We start from the raw sequence: 19,511 nt of genomic DNA, 5'->3' as shown, positions 1-19,511 counted from the left end.
ATGAAAATAACAGAATCTGGAATTCGGACATTTTAAGATTTTAATTCTTCCTCTACATGAATATACCTACTTGATTTCAGGCAACATTCTAATTAATCTCTTGTACAATTAAAGGAGCAAGAGAGGAAGGAAATATGGGACCTAGTGATGTGGCCTTAACAGCTGTAGCTAGTAGGTAYGGCTGATAAAAACTGTGCATGCTCAATTGATGCAAACTATAGGTAGGCAAGTACGAGTTGTATCAATCCTTCAGCATATCAGTTTTTCAGTGGCCTGTCATGACTAGCTGAATTCAGGCTAAATCCAAGTATTAGCAAGGCCTGCATTTCTCCCTTCCGTGACTGCACGTGTTTGCCAACCATGCAGCCAGGTCTGCAAACTCTTCTCCTGCACAGTCAGGGCACTAAATGTACATGAAAGATTCTAAACATAGCATTTCATAATTATATTTTTCAGAGAATTCTTACATTGTGCAGGAAGTCCTGCTACCCTTATGCAATAAATCAATTTACAAAATAAATCAACAGGCAAACATAAGGCTAGCTTTTCTACAAGGAGTACATTACAAAAGGCTCACACCGTGGTACTGGCTTATTAATTCAGTATTTTTTCCCCAAGATAGGCCATAAAATTTTTTCCCTCTCAAAAGTGTTTTATATACAGTCTCTTTAATCCTGGACACAATACTCTATGGTATGCACACAGAACCAAATGTTGGCTCCAAGTCAGCAGAGAATGAAAACATTATAAAAAGCCTGCCCACACTGTGTAGTCTAGGACTGCTTTAACTGTATAGCTCTTGAAATAAGTTCAGCAAAAAGCCATTTGACAGCCTCCTGGCCAAGACGGGGGAAAGACGGAGAGAGTAAGGTAAAGCATGTGGTGGTACGGGAAAGAAGGAAAGCATAGGTGGATTAAGAGATAATAGGGATGATGTGGGGGGTAGGGGGGAGAAAGGACAGGTAAAGAAAAGAAGACAAAACGAAAAGATAAATAGGATTTCACTGTACACAGTGAATACTATTATACAGTGACGTGTAGCAAAATAATGTTGCTGTACCTCTATAGCTGTGCTGTATCTATGTCATCAATCAACATCATCACATACTGTCTGTTCAACAAACAAAACATCTCTTCAACACAATTTTCAAGGCTAGCAGTCAATAAATTTTAACTTTGACATCTCTTTAATTTCAAGGATGGTATTTTTACACTTTCACCAACAATCTTATGACTAGTATCAGTGCACATTATAGTCATAGGTATGTTGAAATCACCCAGCTATTTATGCTCTACATGAAAAACAATGTGAGACAGCCTTTGGAAACTTGCAGGCACTCAAATGCTCACATGCACAATTCTAGAAAACAGAATTATGCACCCTGCTCCTAAAAAGTTCCTTGCTGAGGTGYTTCATGTGTGCAGAGTAGGAAGGAGAAAAAAAAGAAGAGAGCTGCAAAGCACAAGTATTTGTTTAAATGAACAGCAGAACACTATCCTACTCTGCAGTCACAAGCACATCCTCAGTGAGTAAAACCTGTATCATTCTCATGAGCAGGTAGTAAATTCACTGAATAATAGACACATAAAGCATGAAGTTGGAAAGGTGATCTAACCTATCCTCCAGCCAGTGAAGCAATGTTTCTGCAGTCTAATTTATTTCTGAATACCATGTTCAGTCCAGTTTTAAATTACATAAAAATGAGATTTTAACCATGTACCTTCAAGAAATTTTCTCTGATAATCAGTGATAAAACTGTCACTTACACTTGTCCCTCACCTTTCTGTACTTTAGTTTACTCTGGCTGATGTGATAAAGATAACAATCTAATGCCCACTTTGTCACATTTTGCCTTTCATCCTAGGAATTTTTTTCAGCAGCCAATTTCCTTAAGAAGAAAACTATCTTTAGCAAATTTCAGAGCTCATTATATTTAATTGAAAGATGTGATTAAGAGAAGGGAAGCATTTTTCCTAAGCCCTGTTATTAACTTGTCCAGACATCCCACTTTATTCTTCATATAGAGCATAAGTAATCTGATGATTTCAGCATCCCCTTGACCATAATCGGCATTGATTTGAATTTGAAGACTGCTAGTGAAAATAAATGTGTGTGCATCAGTATCTCAGCTATCTGCAAAGGCTATCTTTTTTCCCCAATAAGCACTTAAAAAGGAATTAGAGGAGCAGAGAGGAGACAAAGGATGACTGGGGAAGAAAAAACATATACAGTACGGACTTTCTGGGATAGGAACAGTATCTCTATTCTGTATTTGTTATTTTGGTTTGATTATACCAACAGGCCAGTTCAGTATTACACAAATAATGCCATAATAATAAAAATCATTCAGCAGTGGGTATCTTCTTTTTAGCTTATGACACCTTCATCAAAGCTCCCTTTCAAGTCAGAACATAGCAAAAGTACCCCTTGTCTGATCTTCTAGATTTGGTAGCCAGGGAATTAGAACTCTGATATGGACAGATTTTATTTCTAACAGAGAGCATTTGAGTTTATATGAAGTGGGGATAAGGTTAATACCCTGGATAGATTTCAGTGCTATTCAGCTGTCACCCCAGAACTTTTAAAAGTGTATGCAGCATGAGCTGATAGAGCAAAGTACTTTCGTACATTCTTGTGCTTAAGAATATAAGTTTTTTTGTATTTACATTTCTGTCCAATTCTGTTAATTAAATATTGGAAGAAAACTCCCACAAGTACAACACAGGAAAAGTAACCCATAGTATCATCAGTTGTCCTTTGGGCATATGCTTGGTGACTTACTAAACTGCRACTTTCAGAGCATCAGCTTTTCAAAAGCATTTCTGATATTTAGATATTTTGTAAGAAGTGGATGTATGTGGTTTTAAAATAGTGTTTATTTCAATGTGATATCAATATATAATTTGCTGGAGGTATATGCAAGCATACAGAGAAAATCATTCTTGATCTTCCTTCATAGAAATTAAAAAATGCATCCTACAGAAAAGTCCCTGTAGTCTAATGGAATTTTTTTTAAACTAAATACGTTAGAGATTTCTAAACAAGCATCCCAAGGCAAGAAAGAATATTCTCAGTTCAAAATTTAGCAAGAAAAGAGGATTATACCCCTCATGACAATCCCTAAAATGCTATATGKTTTTTTTTGTTTGTTTTAATACATCAGCAGTTCACCACATTTGTTCTTTTGAAGTACTGGCTATTTTTACAGCTCACAGTACTGTAAATGTATAGTTTCTGGGAGTTTGAAACAAATGATTCACAGGCTTAAGTATCTCTTTGCAGATTTCTAGAGGACTTACATGACTGGCTTACACRCCTGACTCCTAGGTACCTGTTATAATTACAATGAGTACTGAGATGACCCAAGACAATCAAAAGAGTTCAAGAGACCTAAAACAAGTGTCCCATGAGAAGTGACTGGCATATGGACATCCACACAGCTGACTAGGACAGTGGAACACCATCATAACTCCACTGACTGCAGTCTTTCAATACCACTGGTCTCTTCCTGTGGCCCAGAAGAATTTGACATCCATACCTTGCAGATGCAGAGCCCTACACAAGGGTCAACATTCACGCTGCCTTTCAGGGAGCAGCTGCAGGGCAGGCAGGCAGGATATCCTGTGTAACCCAAAGCACATCCATTGCAGCTCTCTCCTGCATAGCCAGTCTTGCAGTGACAGAATCCAGGCAACATATCTATGGGGAGAGAAAGAAAAAACATGAGACACATATTTGATTTATCATTATTATCATCAGATATGTGTGCTAGAGTGCTCAAAGCAACACCTTTGGTAGGAGTAATATGAGAGTGTCCACTCTGGGTCAGATCATACACCTACTTAACACAGTATCCTGTCTGAGAGCTGAGTGTATAGTGATTTGAAATCTGCAGGAATCTGCAGATTGTAGATCTTCTAACCTTAAAGTTGTGCCTAGGTCTTTGCACCTAACAGTCCCTGAAAATCTTTTCTTCCATTAACTTGTTTAATTGCATTTGAACCTGTTTTTACTTTCAGAATCTGTAAAGTTTCATGGCAGCAAGTTCTACATTTAGCCATGTGTAGTGCGAAAAAACATTTCATGTATGTTAAATCTGTATTTATTGTCCTCTAATTCATGTATCATAGAAAATGGTGAATAACCATTTCCCATTCACTCTCTTCATGTCATCTGTGATGTCAATATACCTCTATCATATCCCACATAACAATTTTATTTTCTATGCCACAAACACCTAGAGCCTACTCAATATCTCTTTACTCAGAAACTGCTCTGTATAGCTGAAAATCCCTGTTGTCCTTCTCTGCRCTATTTTGAGTTCTAATAAATTATTTAAGGGGGAGGGAGTGTACAGTGTGGACTTATAAGTGGCACGATGATATTTTTAGTTTTGTTCTTAAAACATCAGTAATTTCCTAAGGCTCTGTTGACCTTTTTGACTACTGCTGAGCAAGCACTGAGTTAATACAGGCAGAGCACAATCCCAAGTAATTCTAAGACCTATTTCATGAGTGGTAATACCTAATTTAGAAATCAYTGTAATCAACGTACAAGTAGAACTGCTTTCCTCTGTGTTCTACTTGGTATTTAAATGCTATAGAAATCCATCAGTTATTTTATTCCCAGTCACTGACTATCTTGAGATCCTTCTGAACATTTTGCACTTCATTTTTCTACATTTAAAGATTTTTGTTGTATCTACAAACTTTGCCACTTTCTTACTCATTCCTTTTCCAAGTTTTATGTGATTACTTTGAATGTCTCAGATCGTTCTGCTTTGTAAAAACAGTCCATTTATTCTTATCTATTCTTATTCTAAGTAGTATTAATCCATGACAGAACCTTTCCTCCTTACCCCATTATAGCTTCTTCAATGGTCTTTGGTGAAGGACCTCATCAAAACCTTTTGAAAATCAAAATACAATATTAATCAAATGAACCTTTGTTCACATGTTCACTAACTCCTTTAAATAGATTCATGAGGAACACTTCCCTCCACAAAAGAAGTTATCTTAAATTTTGCCCATTAGATGGAATTTTAGCCACAGTTCAGTAATGGCATATATCTTTTATTGTTCTACTGATCTGCTTGGTACAGAAGTTAGACCTCCTGATTTTAGCTTTCTGGAATCCCCTTTTTCTAGGTGTCCCTTTAATAAATTGGACAAACAGTTTCTATTCATGAGATACTAATGTCAATTAAAACAACATATTATAAAGTATACTCAGGCTTCAGCAATTTCATTTTTAACTATCTACAGAAGCCATGAATAAATCTCACCTAGGCCAGATTTTTTTATTATTCTTTTATCAGCTTGTTCTAAAACTGACACTTCTATCTGAGACAGTTCTTCTGACTTGTTCCTGTGAACAAAGACTCCCAAGTGGGAAATTCCCTGAGTTTTTCTACTCACCGATACAAAGAATTCTTCTAGCTTTTTTGCTATATCCTTTTCTTTCTTGAGATCTCCAGTTATTAACTGATTACACCTTAATCATATTTAAACCCTACAGAATTTGAATCTCTAGCAGTCTTTTTTATTCTGATTTATCTGAAGAAGTACTTAGTAACAATGAAGCATTTACCAAATTATTCCTTAAAATATTTTGATGTGTTATTAAGAATATGATCTTATAGAAACTGTCACAATTTATGTCCATTTCCTCAACTGGGTATAACTTTGCTTTTGAAGGAAATTTCTTTTTTAGCTCCTAAATAAATTTTATTTTATTTTATTTTATTTCATTTCATTTCATTTCATTTCATAGCTTAATTATGTTGCTTGAGTCTTTGGATTAGAGAAATGCCTCTTCTCTGATTGCCTAATATGTGGTCTGTAAAATCATGCCTGCCATTGCTTGCCAATCCTTGGACTGTTCATTTTGATTTTCTTTTAACAACATTTCTTATTTTGATGAAATCAGTTTTTAGGGGGGGCTTTCGGACTCCTACAAGAACGTTGAATTTGAGTGTTCTTCAAGGGGAAGATTTTAAACCAGTTCCTCATGCATAAATCCAGACTTACTGCTCTTTTTATGGATTCTCTAATTAGGTTTTTGAAGAAGCAGTCACCTACAGGAGTTTAAAATATTATCTGTTAATCTACACAGAGATGAATTCAATCTGTCTTCTCTACCCTTGCTAACTCTCCGATCTCCTGTAGCATATCACATTGACTGTCACCTTCTTGTTCTGTCCTAATTATGAATGGAAACTCAGAGCATGAAGTTTCTGTGTTACTTACTATCACAAAAACACATGTTCCATGGGTCTTGGTGCCTGTGGCCCAGCTGCTGCCCAAATCTTTGAGTCACCCTCTCAGCTAGCCACTGGTGAGCCCCTGAAGCACAGGAGGCCACAGGAGGCACTTTTGTAAACTGTCTCAGTGCAATAGTATCCCAGTCAGACACTTTTGCCGTACTAGAGAAACCTCTGTTTCTCCATATGAAAATATCTTGCTATATAACAGAGTTTAGCAGTAAAAGACACAGGCAAGTCTGCTTCTTTAGAAGTGGGCTCATTTAATTTGAAAGTTTCAAGTATTCATTCTTAGAGTTCACAAGTCAAGTCTCAGCAAATACAAATTCTATTAAATGCCTCGGTGTGGAACAACTCCCAATATTCATTTGAATCTATAGCTTCTCCTCCACTGCCCAGGCAGTCCACTTTTTTTAGTTCCCCAGCAAGAACTTTCCCCTTCCTTCTCTTTCCTTTCCCTGCAGCTGAGGAAGAGATAGCAGGATTGAAAAATCCACTATCACCAGCCCAGCAATCTGCTTTGTTATCCAGTGAATACAGTAGTTGATTAAGCCCATCATCTATTAAGAGACCTCACATTCCACAATTGAGAGAGGCAACTGTAGAGACTACTAACAGTCATATATTCTTCTGCCTCTTAAGCTTGTTGAGATGATTGGCCTATATATCTTATTGCGCTCAATGCCTTCTATAACTTACAGCACTGCCATATTGGCAAGATCTAGTCTTTCCTATGTAATGTGTAAATTCCTGTCAGTGTCCCACTGATTATCTTTCACCAAGCTTCTGTGATACATATTATGTCAACATCCTAATTACGTTCTAATTTAAGGCAGGATGTTTCAGGGTTGTTTTTCTTCTTTGTAAAGAACTAACATTTGATAGAAGCACATCATCTTTTGCTTTTGGTCTGATTACTTCAGAGACCTTGTTTGAGTGGGGCTTTATTTGTTGAAGCTGGTCTTCATTGTTTTCTACCTGAACATTATCAGTTTCTGTCCTATCTTGGAGTGTACAGAGGCTTGAAAAGTTCTTCCTAGAGGATGAGTCATCTTGAACTAGGAGTTTTATCAGTCAGTTTTCTCCCATTCTTCCAATCTTTTAAAACTGTATGCATGCAAAGCATGCACCAGACCCTTGAAAAAAACTGACAATCCAAAGAATGACCTCTGCCATTTTCAATTTTTTTTAACAAGTGCATTAATTCCCCCCAAAATAATCTTATGGAAGTCAGTGGGACTGCTTGCTGAGCAAAGTACTATGAAGCCTGAATGAAGATGGTAATGTCTGGATTGGGAATTGGGATTTCATTATGCATAAAGAAATAGCAGAGGGAAAAAACTTGACTGCATGACAGCCTCTGAGTCATGAAATTCTGCAAGTTTCCAAACTTCATAGCTCTTACAGGTGCTTAAAAGCCAAATTACAAGGCTATTTGTTAAAGTCTAATCACTATGGCTAGAAACAAGAATATTGATTCACTGAGAATGCCTGTTACTGGAGTGTAGACCAATTCAGTATGTATAGGTACCATCTTCTCTTCCGTAAGGACAATTACAAGTGCTCACAATATCAGTGATGGTCAAGTTATCAGCATGAATTGGACATAGGTGTGTAAGTTCAGTTTTAAAACTCAGTGGATTAGTGCCTTTCAACTATAAAACCTAGAAACATTTTTATCAGAGTTTAACTTATTGATACCAAAGTTTGTGAACCTACTACAATTCACTAAAAGCTTCTGACTCTAGCTTTTATCTATAGTATTCATGAACATACCATACAACATTGATACAAAAGAAAAAAAGCATTCTTGGAGATTCAAAAATAAAAATATAATATATAAGCTAGAATAATAATGTTTCATTTGAGAATAATGAGAGAAACATGAGGACAAAGTATACTAGGCTGATTGAAAAGGAAATTATACATGCTTAAAATACAAAAATACTTCTTTTTCTCCTGAAACAATGCCTGGTCAATTATAAAGAGATTCCTTCATGTCCTTCTAATATGCAGATGGGACACTGTATTTCTTTGAATTAATCATTCTCCCATCTCAAGATCATAGTCTCGGTATTTTACAAGGGAACTGAATGACAGCAGGGGTAAATGCTTGAATAAAAACTGTCCTTTTTAATAGTATGAGAGTTTTTGTTGTTAAGTGTCTCATTTGTAACATGTACACTCTTACTCACAGATTTGCTAAAGACATCACACTGTCTTTTTGTGTTTTCTCTAGCTTTGGGAGTCATGTTCTCTTCTACTTCTACTGTCTTTCCCATTAATCTGTGTGATAGACCATCCCTTTCACTACAATATTAATCAAGCTCTATCATTCTATGTAGAAACTTAAATCATTTTATTGAATGAATGTAATCAGTACATGGTTATTATAGTAGATTTCTCACCTCTGGGCTCTATATTTACAACTCTGCTGTGCTCCTTCTACATTCCATTGATCTCTTTTTTAAAAAGAGATCACTACAATATCTCTTGTCAATAGCTGGCACTTAGCCCAATCAAAAAATCTCTTAAGAACTGACCTTGATTTTTCTTCTTGCCTTCCTACTGTATTTTCAGAAGCTTTTTAGCAAAAAAAAMCCCCTAAGTACTGCAATCCATTATTTCCAAAGCACAAGAAAACAGTTTATTCTCTATTTGAAGATAGCTTCTTCAGGACTACAGTGAAGAGCTTGTAATCCTACATTAATAATATAGACAGCATATAAATATGACTCCTTTCAAACATTTTTTTTTCTAGGTTTCAAATGCAAATATACATAGAGAAGAAGAGAGATGAAAAGATTAAGGTTGTGCTAGTTTTAACCGCTGTTGTTGAAGAAGAAAGCTCTTTAAAGCCAAAATTCTCAAATATATTCTCTGGGTAATACTCCCCCAAACGTACCCATGGTTGCAAGCCATAAATCTTAAAGAATGCCTCAGAAAATCTGGGAATATAAAACCTGAATTTCCAAATAAAAGTTTCACAAGAATGCAGGTGGATTATTGATCACGAGTAAATTTTCAAAAATCTCCTGTGATATGATTTTTTTAAAGAGTTAACACAGGGAAGGACAAATGTGATTCAGCTTTTTTTGATCACTGCTGAACTTAAGCTTTACTGTCATTATCTGTCAGGGATCTCACCTCCTTCTGCATGTTTCTCATCTTTGACACAGGTATCATGTAAAGACCCATTTGGATCACAGGAACATGGCTGGCATGGATCTGGGCTATCTGGCAATACCTATAAAGGTAAACAGAGAAATTACAATTCATTATTCATTATTTACAAAAGTAAACAGAAAAATTACAAAACAAAACTTCACCTTTAATAACTGGAAACTTTTATTTCTTTTTTAAACTACAATTAGGAGAGAAGCATATTCTGTGTAGGTGGCTTGCATTCTAACAAAAATGAAGCAGCTGCCTCACTTAGCCCATGCAGTCTAGGCATTAACACTGCATTTTAGATAGGTATTAAACGTATGTAGGTAATTTAAACACAGATATGTTTTCAACAAAAAATACAGCTGTATATAAATACTAATTGTCTTTTTTATAACTAAAAATAATAAAGTAGATTTTAAACATTCACTACCTAAAATATATGGTATAAAGTAATACTAACAAATAATTCAGTTATTCTGTCCAACATGAGACAAATGTAGGAACTAAAGAAAAGGATACGTGAATAAAAGTGACCACTAGACAACAGAACAATTTCCTTTCATTCTTGAAAACGATACCTCAACAAAATTAAAATTTTAGTGTAATATCACATTGGGGATATAAACTAGAAGTTCTACAGAAACTAAATGTGTGTGTGTATGTATGTATGTATGTTTATGAAATGTATGCATGCATGTATATATGTACGTGTGTGTATATATGTGTGTGTGTGTATATACACACACATACACACATGTAAATATATGTTTATGTATATATGGATAGATATGATCACTATTAGTTGGATAATCTGATTTAGATAAACAAATCAAGGAAGTTCCCCACTGTTGAAAAGAGATCAGTACTCCTACAAGCTCCAAGGCTAAAAACAGTATATCAAAGAGATTTTAATTATCATTATATGATGATGTTTTCTGTGTTTGAGAATGAAGTGTAATCAGACTAAACACCATGCTTTGCTCAACTGAAACTATACTGACAAAATATCAGGAATTTAAGCACATATTAATAGTGCAGCTATTTAAAGCACAGGCGCAGCCCATACTGACAATGCAACCTAATATAAAATCCATCTTCTGACAGCTTCAACTTAGATGAAAATACAGCATTATATGCTGAAGTACAAAAAAAAGGTAATTCCCTCTGCACTAAAAATGAAAGGCATTCATGGGACASTAGAATTTCAGTGGTTATTATTTCTACTTTACATTTAAAAAATAAAAATTACAGACTCTCTTTCTCCAATATCAAATATAGCAATGTATCTTTGATCTTTGATAATACATCTTGAAATTCATTACTGAGGCAAAAGTTCTGTTTACAGGATAGCATCATCCTTTAATTTAAACTGAAATACTAGCTGGAGGCCCTGACCTCAAGTGCATTCCTTCATATCAACAAAATTTGCTTTCATATTTCTGCGAACATCAACTTTACAGACTTCCAACTGTGAAAGGCAACTACAACACTGTCAGAATTAGAAGTTAACCTTYGTAAAATGGCAGTCAAAACTGTGTCATCTCAATTTAATAACTTAACTCCCCATGTTGAAGTGGTGGCTTGAACACCAAGAACTACAGTGAAGTGACAGCAGAAGATGCGATTACCCCTTTTGGCCTGAAGTAACCATCAATGCAGGTCTCACAGTTTATGCCATCAGTGTGGCTTGTACAATTAACACACACTCCACCTCCAATGTATTCTCCATGGACATTCAGACTCTGATTTCTGTCAGCAATACTCTGATCATAGTAACATTCCTCAGTCTTCCCATGACAGTTGCATGCTAAAAGAGAAAGAACTGTATTAGCAAACATCACTTTCTGCTGGAGATGTAAGACTATTACTAACACATTAATAACAATCTTTCAGCATTTTGTCATTTGTTCTGTGTATACTGTAACCAACAGCACATTCAAACATTAATTTACTGCTTATTCAGCTATTAAAAATAATATGGTCCACTCACAAATGCTGTTTGGAGGTCTGTATATTATATTTTTTCCTCAATGTTTTGTCTGGGGGGACTAGGGAAGTGGGCAGACATAGTCTAACCATGCTCTTCCTGGATTTTTTCTTTTCTGTTTAAGTTGATGATCCAATAACCTTCTGCTGAATGCACACCCACACGGCTCAGGAAACAGTTGGCCAAAAAAAAAAAAAAGAGGATACAAGAACTATAAGGGATATAGCGAACTGGTAAGAGTAAATTAAAATCATTTCCATGAAAGCTAAAAGAAATCTTAAAAGCACTTGATCTACACATACGCTTATAAAAACTGGGTCAGAATGAGAAGACTCCCAATCTTTAAAACTTTTTGAGAAGTTCATATTTGAATCCTTATGCTGCAAGCCCATACGTGTCTGAGCTAATCTAATAAACTGTTGCTGTGAAAATGAGGAGACTCTCACTCTCCCCTCCTCTCAGTATTAAAATTTCCAAATTTTAATCTGCATATAAAGAGGAGTATAAGGCTCATCAGCACTGCAGGGAGTCATTCTACGGACAGTTTTGTGTTTGGAAACGGATCCCAGGGGATTGTTTCCACCATGAAAGCAGAACAATTCACTGAGGGATGAACAGGGTGTAAGAATGATCCCTTAAAAACTAATCATGAAACTTAATGGACCCTGATTTGATTCCAGAATGCATTCCCCGTGCAGACAGTCTGCACAAACAACAGTCTCTACAAGAATACATTACTGGACAGAAATATGCATTGAACTTGTAACATTAATATGAGAATATCTGTTTCTTTTTATTTATTTTTAACGACTCCTGGTAAATCCATAACTACAATCCTAGAACTGAATAAATACTTATGTGTACTGGAGCATTAGATATTATTATGTTCAGAAATATATATACTTTGTGACCTCTGGAAGTAAGATGCTGAAGTTGAATCACTACTATCCTTCCTACAGTGAATCTGAAAATGCATTTCCCACCCTGTGGGAAGATGGTATTTCAATGTATGTTTTCATTCCATGTTGTAAAACTAAATATATCATTTTTTTCCATTAAAAAAAACAGAAATTCAAATTATATTTTGATCATGTAAAATATTTTGTTTCATCAAGGCTGAACATTATAATACGTAAGTGGTCATTTATACAAACATACTGCTGTTGAAGTTTAATATAATGAATAAGTTTTTAAAGRGAATTTTAAACTTTATCAGAATGGACTTCTATGACTTTATCAAAACAAAACTACGAAGATTATAAAAATTAAACAAGAAACTCAAAACGATTTTTAGATATTATCCCATCAAAGTCAGCATGTTACACTACAATATTCTGAGTTCAATAAAACTAAAATTCTACAAATAATTGTTCTATTGACTTCTTTGAGTCAGTCTAAATAATAAGTGAACAACAATTGATTTATAAACAAGTGTGTTTAGAAATAAAATGAATTCCAGAATCGAGTAGGACTTAATTTCAGTTTTCACCAGCAGTTACACTAAACCTTCTCTTCTGTACTGATTTTGACTTACGTTCACATTCATGCTTGACCAGGAAAGTTCCAGCATGCCAAGGTTTTTGATTGAAACCAGGACAACAATGATCACATGTTTCTCCACATGTGTTGTGCTCACACTGACAGATGGATTTCTAATTTAAAAGAAAACCAAATATTAACACAGTGTGATGATTTGAAGAATCTGTCCATGTACCTACTCTGCATTACAGTTCAAATTATGAAAATGTTAACATTAAAACTTCTCTATTAATTCATCTGTTTATTCATTTTCATTCATTTATGTACCCTGCACCCACCAATTAAGAGACAACAGAATGTGTTTGACCTTAATAGTTTTATTATAAGAAAACAACCATTGGGCAAAGGAAGTTGGCCAGTACTAAGAGAATCTACTTACAACTGTCTGAAGAAAGGAGGACTGGAGAATGAAAATTCTCCAATACAGCAAATAAGCTAAAGTGTTGGTAGCCCTCAGATACAGCTTCACATTACAGTTAGCTTACACAAAAAGCGGTGAGCCAACCTCCACCCTTCGCCTCATGCAGCTGCAGGGTTGAAATCACTTCAGCTGGCYGATCAAATAAAAATACTCTTATCTCCCTCTTTAGCATTAATTTTGTACAGTACTGGATGAGTCAGTTGTGCTGACTCATATACATGTGCATACATACACACATATATGTATATCTGTATATATATGTATGTTTATATATGTGTGTGTGTATACACATACATACATATATACACACACACACATGTGCRYGCATACATACACACATATATATAAAATGTAACTACATATGTAACCTTCTAGCTGCATCATAACTAAATTCTCTGTGAGGGCAGCAGAAGGAGTTTTTAACTAAGAGAGGAGCCAAGAGCAGGACCACCCTTTCAGTAGCATTTTGGTTCCTCAGCAGATCAGCTTAGTCCCAGCATACAAACATTGCTGTAGAAAACACACAAACTCTTTGAGGCATAAAGGAAACTTGCGAAAGAGAAAAGAAACTCTAGTTTGGAGAAATGAGGAGCAAAATATGCCTTCACAATATGTACTGGGAGATGGGGTGGAGGGGATCCTCTCTGGTCCTTGTGAACCCACTTAAGGTCAAAGGAGCAAGCTAACCTGGAAAAATTCTGGCTCACAGGACAAGGCATGAATCTTGAAAGATTAGGTCAAGTTAAGGAACGCTTCAGAGCAGCAAGGCAGTAAACACATAGAGTTTATTGTTTGTATTGCTAGAGGAACAATATATTCTGCTACCAACCAGAGCCATGATGCTTTATAAGCCAAACAAAGCCCATTTATTTCAGTATGGCTCATTCTAAAGAGTATGCCTGGAGAGCTCAACCAAATGCCCCACATCTCTTACAGCTTGAGTTGCTTCATTTATTATACCTTTCATACTCTTCTTTATACTGCAAAACAACACAGCTCCTGCTACAATGCCTTTTTTTACCCAGTAGCCAAACCAACCAAACTGAAGTCCTTCTTAATCTGCAATAACAGCACTTATTTTCTGAGGTAGGCCCAATTCAAACACATGACAGAGACAATGCCGCCATTTGATAATTAAGACCATCTGAAACAATGGTCCATCACTTGCTACGCACATCATCACTGAAAAGGCTTAGAAGGATTAAACGAAGGATTTCATCAAGTTTTAACAAGGACCATGGAAATTGCTTAGAACCACAAAAGCTGTCTCTATAACACTTTTTCTAGTTTCTTTTTTTTTTAAACAGTTCCTATACAACGGCTTAATGGGCTATAGAAACAAGATTTTCCATTAAATTCTACAAAACTTCTAATTAAAAGAATAATATATGAAGAGATTCCTTGTTGCAGCATATCAGCAGTGTTAGCAGATTGCAGATTCTCTATTAGTGATATGTGCATGCATGTGTATAGATTTCAACCGTCAATAAGAAATTATGTTTCTGACTTGGTTATGTGTTTAGTAATGGTGTAAAAAGAAAGCTACAGGTTCGGAAGAATTATAAACAGCTTCATGATTTTCTAGACTAGCCTGATTGATCACTCAATTAATATTTCCCACATGGTAAATGGGCCATTCTAGAGCCATCATTTATTTGCAAGTATCCATTAAATTGGTGACATTTATTTAGGAAACACCTTGATTAACACCAAACAAGAAAAAGAAACATCAACTAGTAGAGCTCACCTCTACAGCTACATCACATAATCTAAATTTCTGTTGTTTCTAGGAGGCTTTCAAGACAGACTGAATTATCTGAAACCTATTCTTTCATTCAAGAGAAAACCTTCACYGACATTGCATGAATGTTTATCATTCTGGTTGCCATCATTATTTTATCCTGGCACTGCTTTGAACTGTTCTTCTAGGTGAAGAACAGATGTCAATTCACAGAACTCTGAGGAATTATCAGGATTCTTTCTCATGTTCCACCCTGTGAACAAGGCACTTTAAAAAAACCCACTTACATTAGTCACTGGATCCAATGGACAAGCCTTTGCATGGCCTGAACAGATGCACATGCCTCCCACAGAGATATCTTTTATAGAATAGTAATACTGTAAGACAAAACAGAAAATGAATTGCTAAGTGGATTGTAAAATGCAGGTGTCAAACTTCAGAATTTATTTCTGGTGACAAAACTGTCAGGTCCTATTTTATTTCTTTTTTGATCTATTAGAAATACAGCAGGGTAATCCAAGCTGCATCTTGATCAACAGATTCAAGCTTAGTGAAGGAAAGGGTATAAACTGGCATAGCTCCACTTGTGTGAAGTAAAAAAAGCTATGCCCATTAACACACAGCACACACCAAACAGGAGTGTAAGAGAAGGCTATATGCACACTAGATAAGGAAAAGACAAATGCTATAGACTTTACTGCCTTCAGAAAAYATGAAAATGAAAAAGCATGGTGAGGAGGAGAAAAGAAAGGATGAACAAAAGCTAAGAAAGGGACACCTTTCTTCACCTTAGTTGGGTATCACCTGAGCATTTACTGCACTAAAAGAACTGTTTTTTCTCTACTGGCCTTTAGAATATCTATGTAAGAGTCTCTGTTACTAAAATTTAAATAATTTTTGACCTGTCACTCTGCCCTGTGACCATTTCTATTTTTCTTTGGTAGGGATTAATAGCACTTACAGGAAGGAAGGAAAGATGTTTATAATCATGCATTCTTACATCTGTAAAAAGCAAATTTCACATGCTATCTTGTCCACTTTCATCTGTTTTGGTGAGGCTCCTGCAATATCCTAACAATTGGCTAATCAAAATAAATGTATGCCATTTGCAAATGTTGCTGTTCCTGGGTTCAACCTCTTTTGCTGATCATTAATACATATATCAAACACAACTGGAACTCATGTAACTCATAGTTAACCTTCTACCATGCAGAAAATGGATCATTCATGATTACCTTTTGTTTCCTGCTTTGTGGCATAGTGGCTTGCCTAATATCTAAGTTGCTTCTTGTTCTGGAGATGTCTCTGCAGCAGCCTCATAGAGAGCTGCCATACAGAAGTAATTATTCTTTGTTCGTTCAAGAAATCTGTGGATCCTCCTGAACTAGATTTCAGGAGTATACAGTGAATTCTAAAGTGTGAATTGGCACCTTAGCTAGATTCAATTTTGTGTTTCTGCTTACTTCGTTTATTAAATGTGCATTCTTATGCAAACATTTAGTTTCCCTGATTAGTTAAGTATGCAAAAACTGGAGTTCTTCTGGGTTTGTAATACAAAACAGAATGCCATTCCAAACATTCAGAGACTGTTCCACTTCAATAGCCAGCACCCTACAGATTTGGAAGAAGAAATGGAAACTAGAAATGTGGAACAGAAGAAGCCACTTTTCTTTGCAATTATCCACCACTGATAAAYGGCATTCATTAAAGCCAAGAATAACAATAATCCCCTTTCATAACAGGACTTACTATATTGGTACCCTAAACAACAACTTTTCAGAACAGAAATAGAAGATCAAAATAAAGAGGAATCATGCAAGAGTTAAAAATGTGGAAAGGTACATATCTCCAGCTTTTAAGAATGCCTAGAAAAATCAGAGGAAAAACAGAATAACATGCAACATCTGAGCAGCAGGAAGATGGGGAGAGCAGGCATAGGAAGAAAGGAAGGACTGGGGAAAGAAGAGAACAGGGGCGCACACACAAGGAACAGCAGAGAAGAAGGGGGTATGGTAGGAGCATGAATGCCGCGTCCATTCTTTTAAGCCARAGCAAGATGTAAAATTTTTACTATTAGCAACCGTATTATACTAATGATAAAAATACAAAATTCAGACACTATTACTACTAATACTACCACTAACAGGAATTCCATTCAAATTAAGTGTTCAAGAAATGTTAAAGGTAGCAAAGGAGGGAGCAAAGGGACGAGGAGACATTACCTAACAACAGTCACTTGCCAATTACCTGTATCAAAATGTTTACAACCCAAGGAACTCTGCACTACTGATTCTTTATGTTAATAATACCACTAAGCAGCAAAAATAAATCATTCACTTCTGCTACAGAGAAGAAAACAAAACACTGAAGAAGGGGGAATACTCTACCTGTCAGTAGGATTTTGACAGATAACAGCAGCTGCTCATAATCTTCTGAGATCTTCTATGGCAAGCAAAGGCAGCTGCACCATTTACAAGCATCGTAGAACTTCTAGCCATGCATTTCTACAGTGTTGCCAGAACTTACCCTCCTTGTAACAATGGGATCAATTTCATTGGGGTCTTTGTGGGCAAACATCATTAAATCAGCATTTAGTGTCCGTATCCTCTGAAATCTCAAGCGAATAAAGCGAGCAGAGGTGAATTCTAGTAATATGTGTGAAGGATCATCAGCACTAGGCCGTCCATTAATTAGAGAAGTATGAATCTGAAGACAAAATTATTAAACAATTAGATGACATTAATGCAGCCATGATGATGCCAACAAATATCATCACTGTGTGAATGCATTCTAACTAGAATACCTTCTTCCCTAAGAAGGCAGATATCCCCACAAAAATGTTCTGTGTACCCACTGTCCCCAGTTAGGCAGAGGCTTTACTCTTTGGGAAAACTCTTTGGGCAAAGGAGAGTCATCAGCTACAGAAAGGTTCTAGCACTAACTGCACACAACGCAGCAAGGCCCTGTAACAGTGTCCACACCACAGTCAAGTCATTTCTCCTGCTCTAGTCTGATCCAATGAAAGAGACATTTTCAAGTCATTGAACAACTGAAGTAGCACAAAAAAACTGAGTTAAAGGAGTGGATACTTGGAATGGGACTCTGATTTCACCAGGGATGGGGACCAGCCTGCACCTCTTAGAGAAAACAACATCAAAAGACTGTTGAACTAGGTATTTTCTAAAGCCAGGTGCTATTAGAACACAAAGTAGAATAAGGTAACTTTTGAAATACACAAAACTACAACAGCTGGATGAGACAAAATATGCATTCATAAATATCTCCCCCTTCCCACTGCCTTTTTACAGAGTACATAATTTCCTTTGAATCTTGTTTTCAGGAAATTAAAGTGATTTTCTGTGTTGCAACAGTTTTCATCTGGTCCCTAAGGAGTCTCTTTCTATCACCTCGGAGTGATAGAACTTGTCTGTTCACTATTCATTTTTCTGAAGACTTTACCAATATCTGTTTGCACCCTGTTTCTGTAAAGATTGCCCCCCTTTCTCTGCCACCCTATCCTAAACTCTAGAAAACTTTTAGGTAAGTGTACTCAGTGGCTCTTGGGGAAGACGCAGTCTCCCCTCTTTCACAGAGAGACTCCYTGACCCAGATTGCAGCAGCCAGGGCAAGGCAAACAAAAATAAGCAATCTTCTTCCCCTGCTGCCAAGACAAACCCTTTTTAGTCGATCATGGCATACATTAGCTGTGAATCAACAAAATAAAACAGATGGGCCATTACAAAAGTGTTTTCAGAAAAGGCCTCCAAGAAGAAAAATGTCAGGTATAGCAAAATATTGTTAATGAGCACCTGGGGGGGAGGGAGGAAAGAAGCTATTAATTTTCCTGTATTCTGAAGTGTTAAATTTTAACTGAGGCATTTCTGTTACAGGCTGGTACACTGAAAGAATGCTCAGATGTTGAGCCAAACATGCAGAACGTTAGGATGAATGAGAGAATTATTTAGTCTTTGCAACAGTTACGTTGTGCACCTTATCTCAGTGCTCTGAGTGGAAGTTCATGCAGCCATTTTCTGTCATTGAGCATGATCATATTACCACTGTTTTAGGCCAATAGCTGCATCCAGTATGCCAGCTGGCACCCACTCAGCTGCCGCACGCAGGCAAAAGAGAGAGCAAATCTACTGCTCCCGACAAAACAGTGGCTCTTACTTTCCTGGAGTTTCTGCAGGTGCTGCACAGAAGGCTTATTGAACAACTGCTGTCTTGTACTGGCTATGTGATACTATCAATCTACTCATCTCATTTTCACTGCCAACAGGGAAACCCTGAGCCTCGTCACATCTACCATCCTGCTCCACTGCATCCACAGGTACTCAAAAATTGCTGCGAGCAGCTCTGCCAGCAGCAACTGATCAGTCGGATCTTGCC

The 19,511-nt window shown here is 36.4% G+C and overlaps 1 protein-coding gene across 1 annotated transcript in view; it reads right to left on the bottom strand.

Annotated features, from left to right (window-relative positions):
- Window positions 1-19,511, bottom strand: part of LAMA2 (laminin subunit alpha 2) — a 288,465-nt gene that overhangs the window by 217,642 nt on the left and 51,312 nt on the right. Inside the window, exons 4-9 of the mRNA XM_026070008.1 lie at window positions 17,649-17,828; window positions 15,410-15,499; window positions 12,956-13,073; window positions 11,063-11,241; window positions 9,411-9,510; window positions 3,540-3,700 (exon numbers count right to left, since the gene is read on the bottom strand). Coding sequence (XP_025925793.1) covers window positions 3,540-3,700; window positions 9,411-9,510; window positions 11,063-11,241; window positions 12,956-13,073; window positions 15,410-15,499; window positions 17,649-17,828 — 828 coding nt within the window. The remainder of the gene's footprint in view (window positions 1-3,539; window positions 3,701-9,410; window positions 9,511-11,062; window positions 11,242-12,955; window positions 13,074-15,409; window positions 15,500-17,648; window positions 17,829-19,511) is intronic.

The sequence above is a fragment of the Apteryx rowi genome, unplaced genomic scaffold, assembly GCF_003343035.1.
Source record: "Apteryx rowi isolate R43461 unplaced genomic scaffold, aptRow1 scaffold_301, whole genome shotgun sequence".
In the NCBI taxonomy this organism is placed as follows: domain Eukaryota; kingdom Metazoa; phylum Chordata; class Aves; order Apterygiformes; family Apterygidae; genus Apteryx; species Apteryx rowi.
The sequence above is the reverse complement of the archived record's forward strand: the minus strand, read 5'-3'. Positions and strand labels throughout refer to the sequence as shown.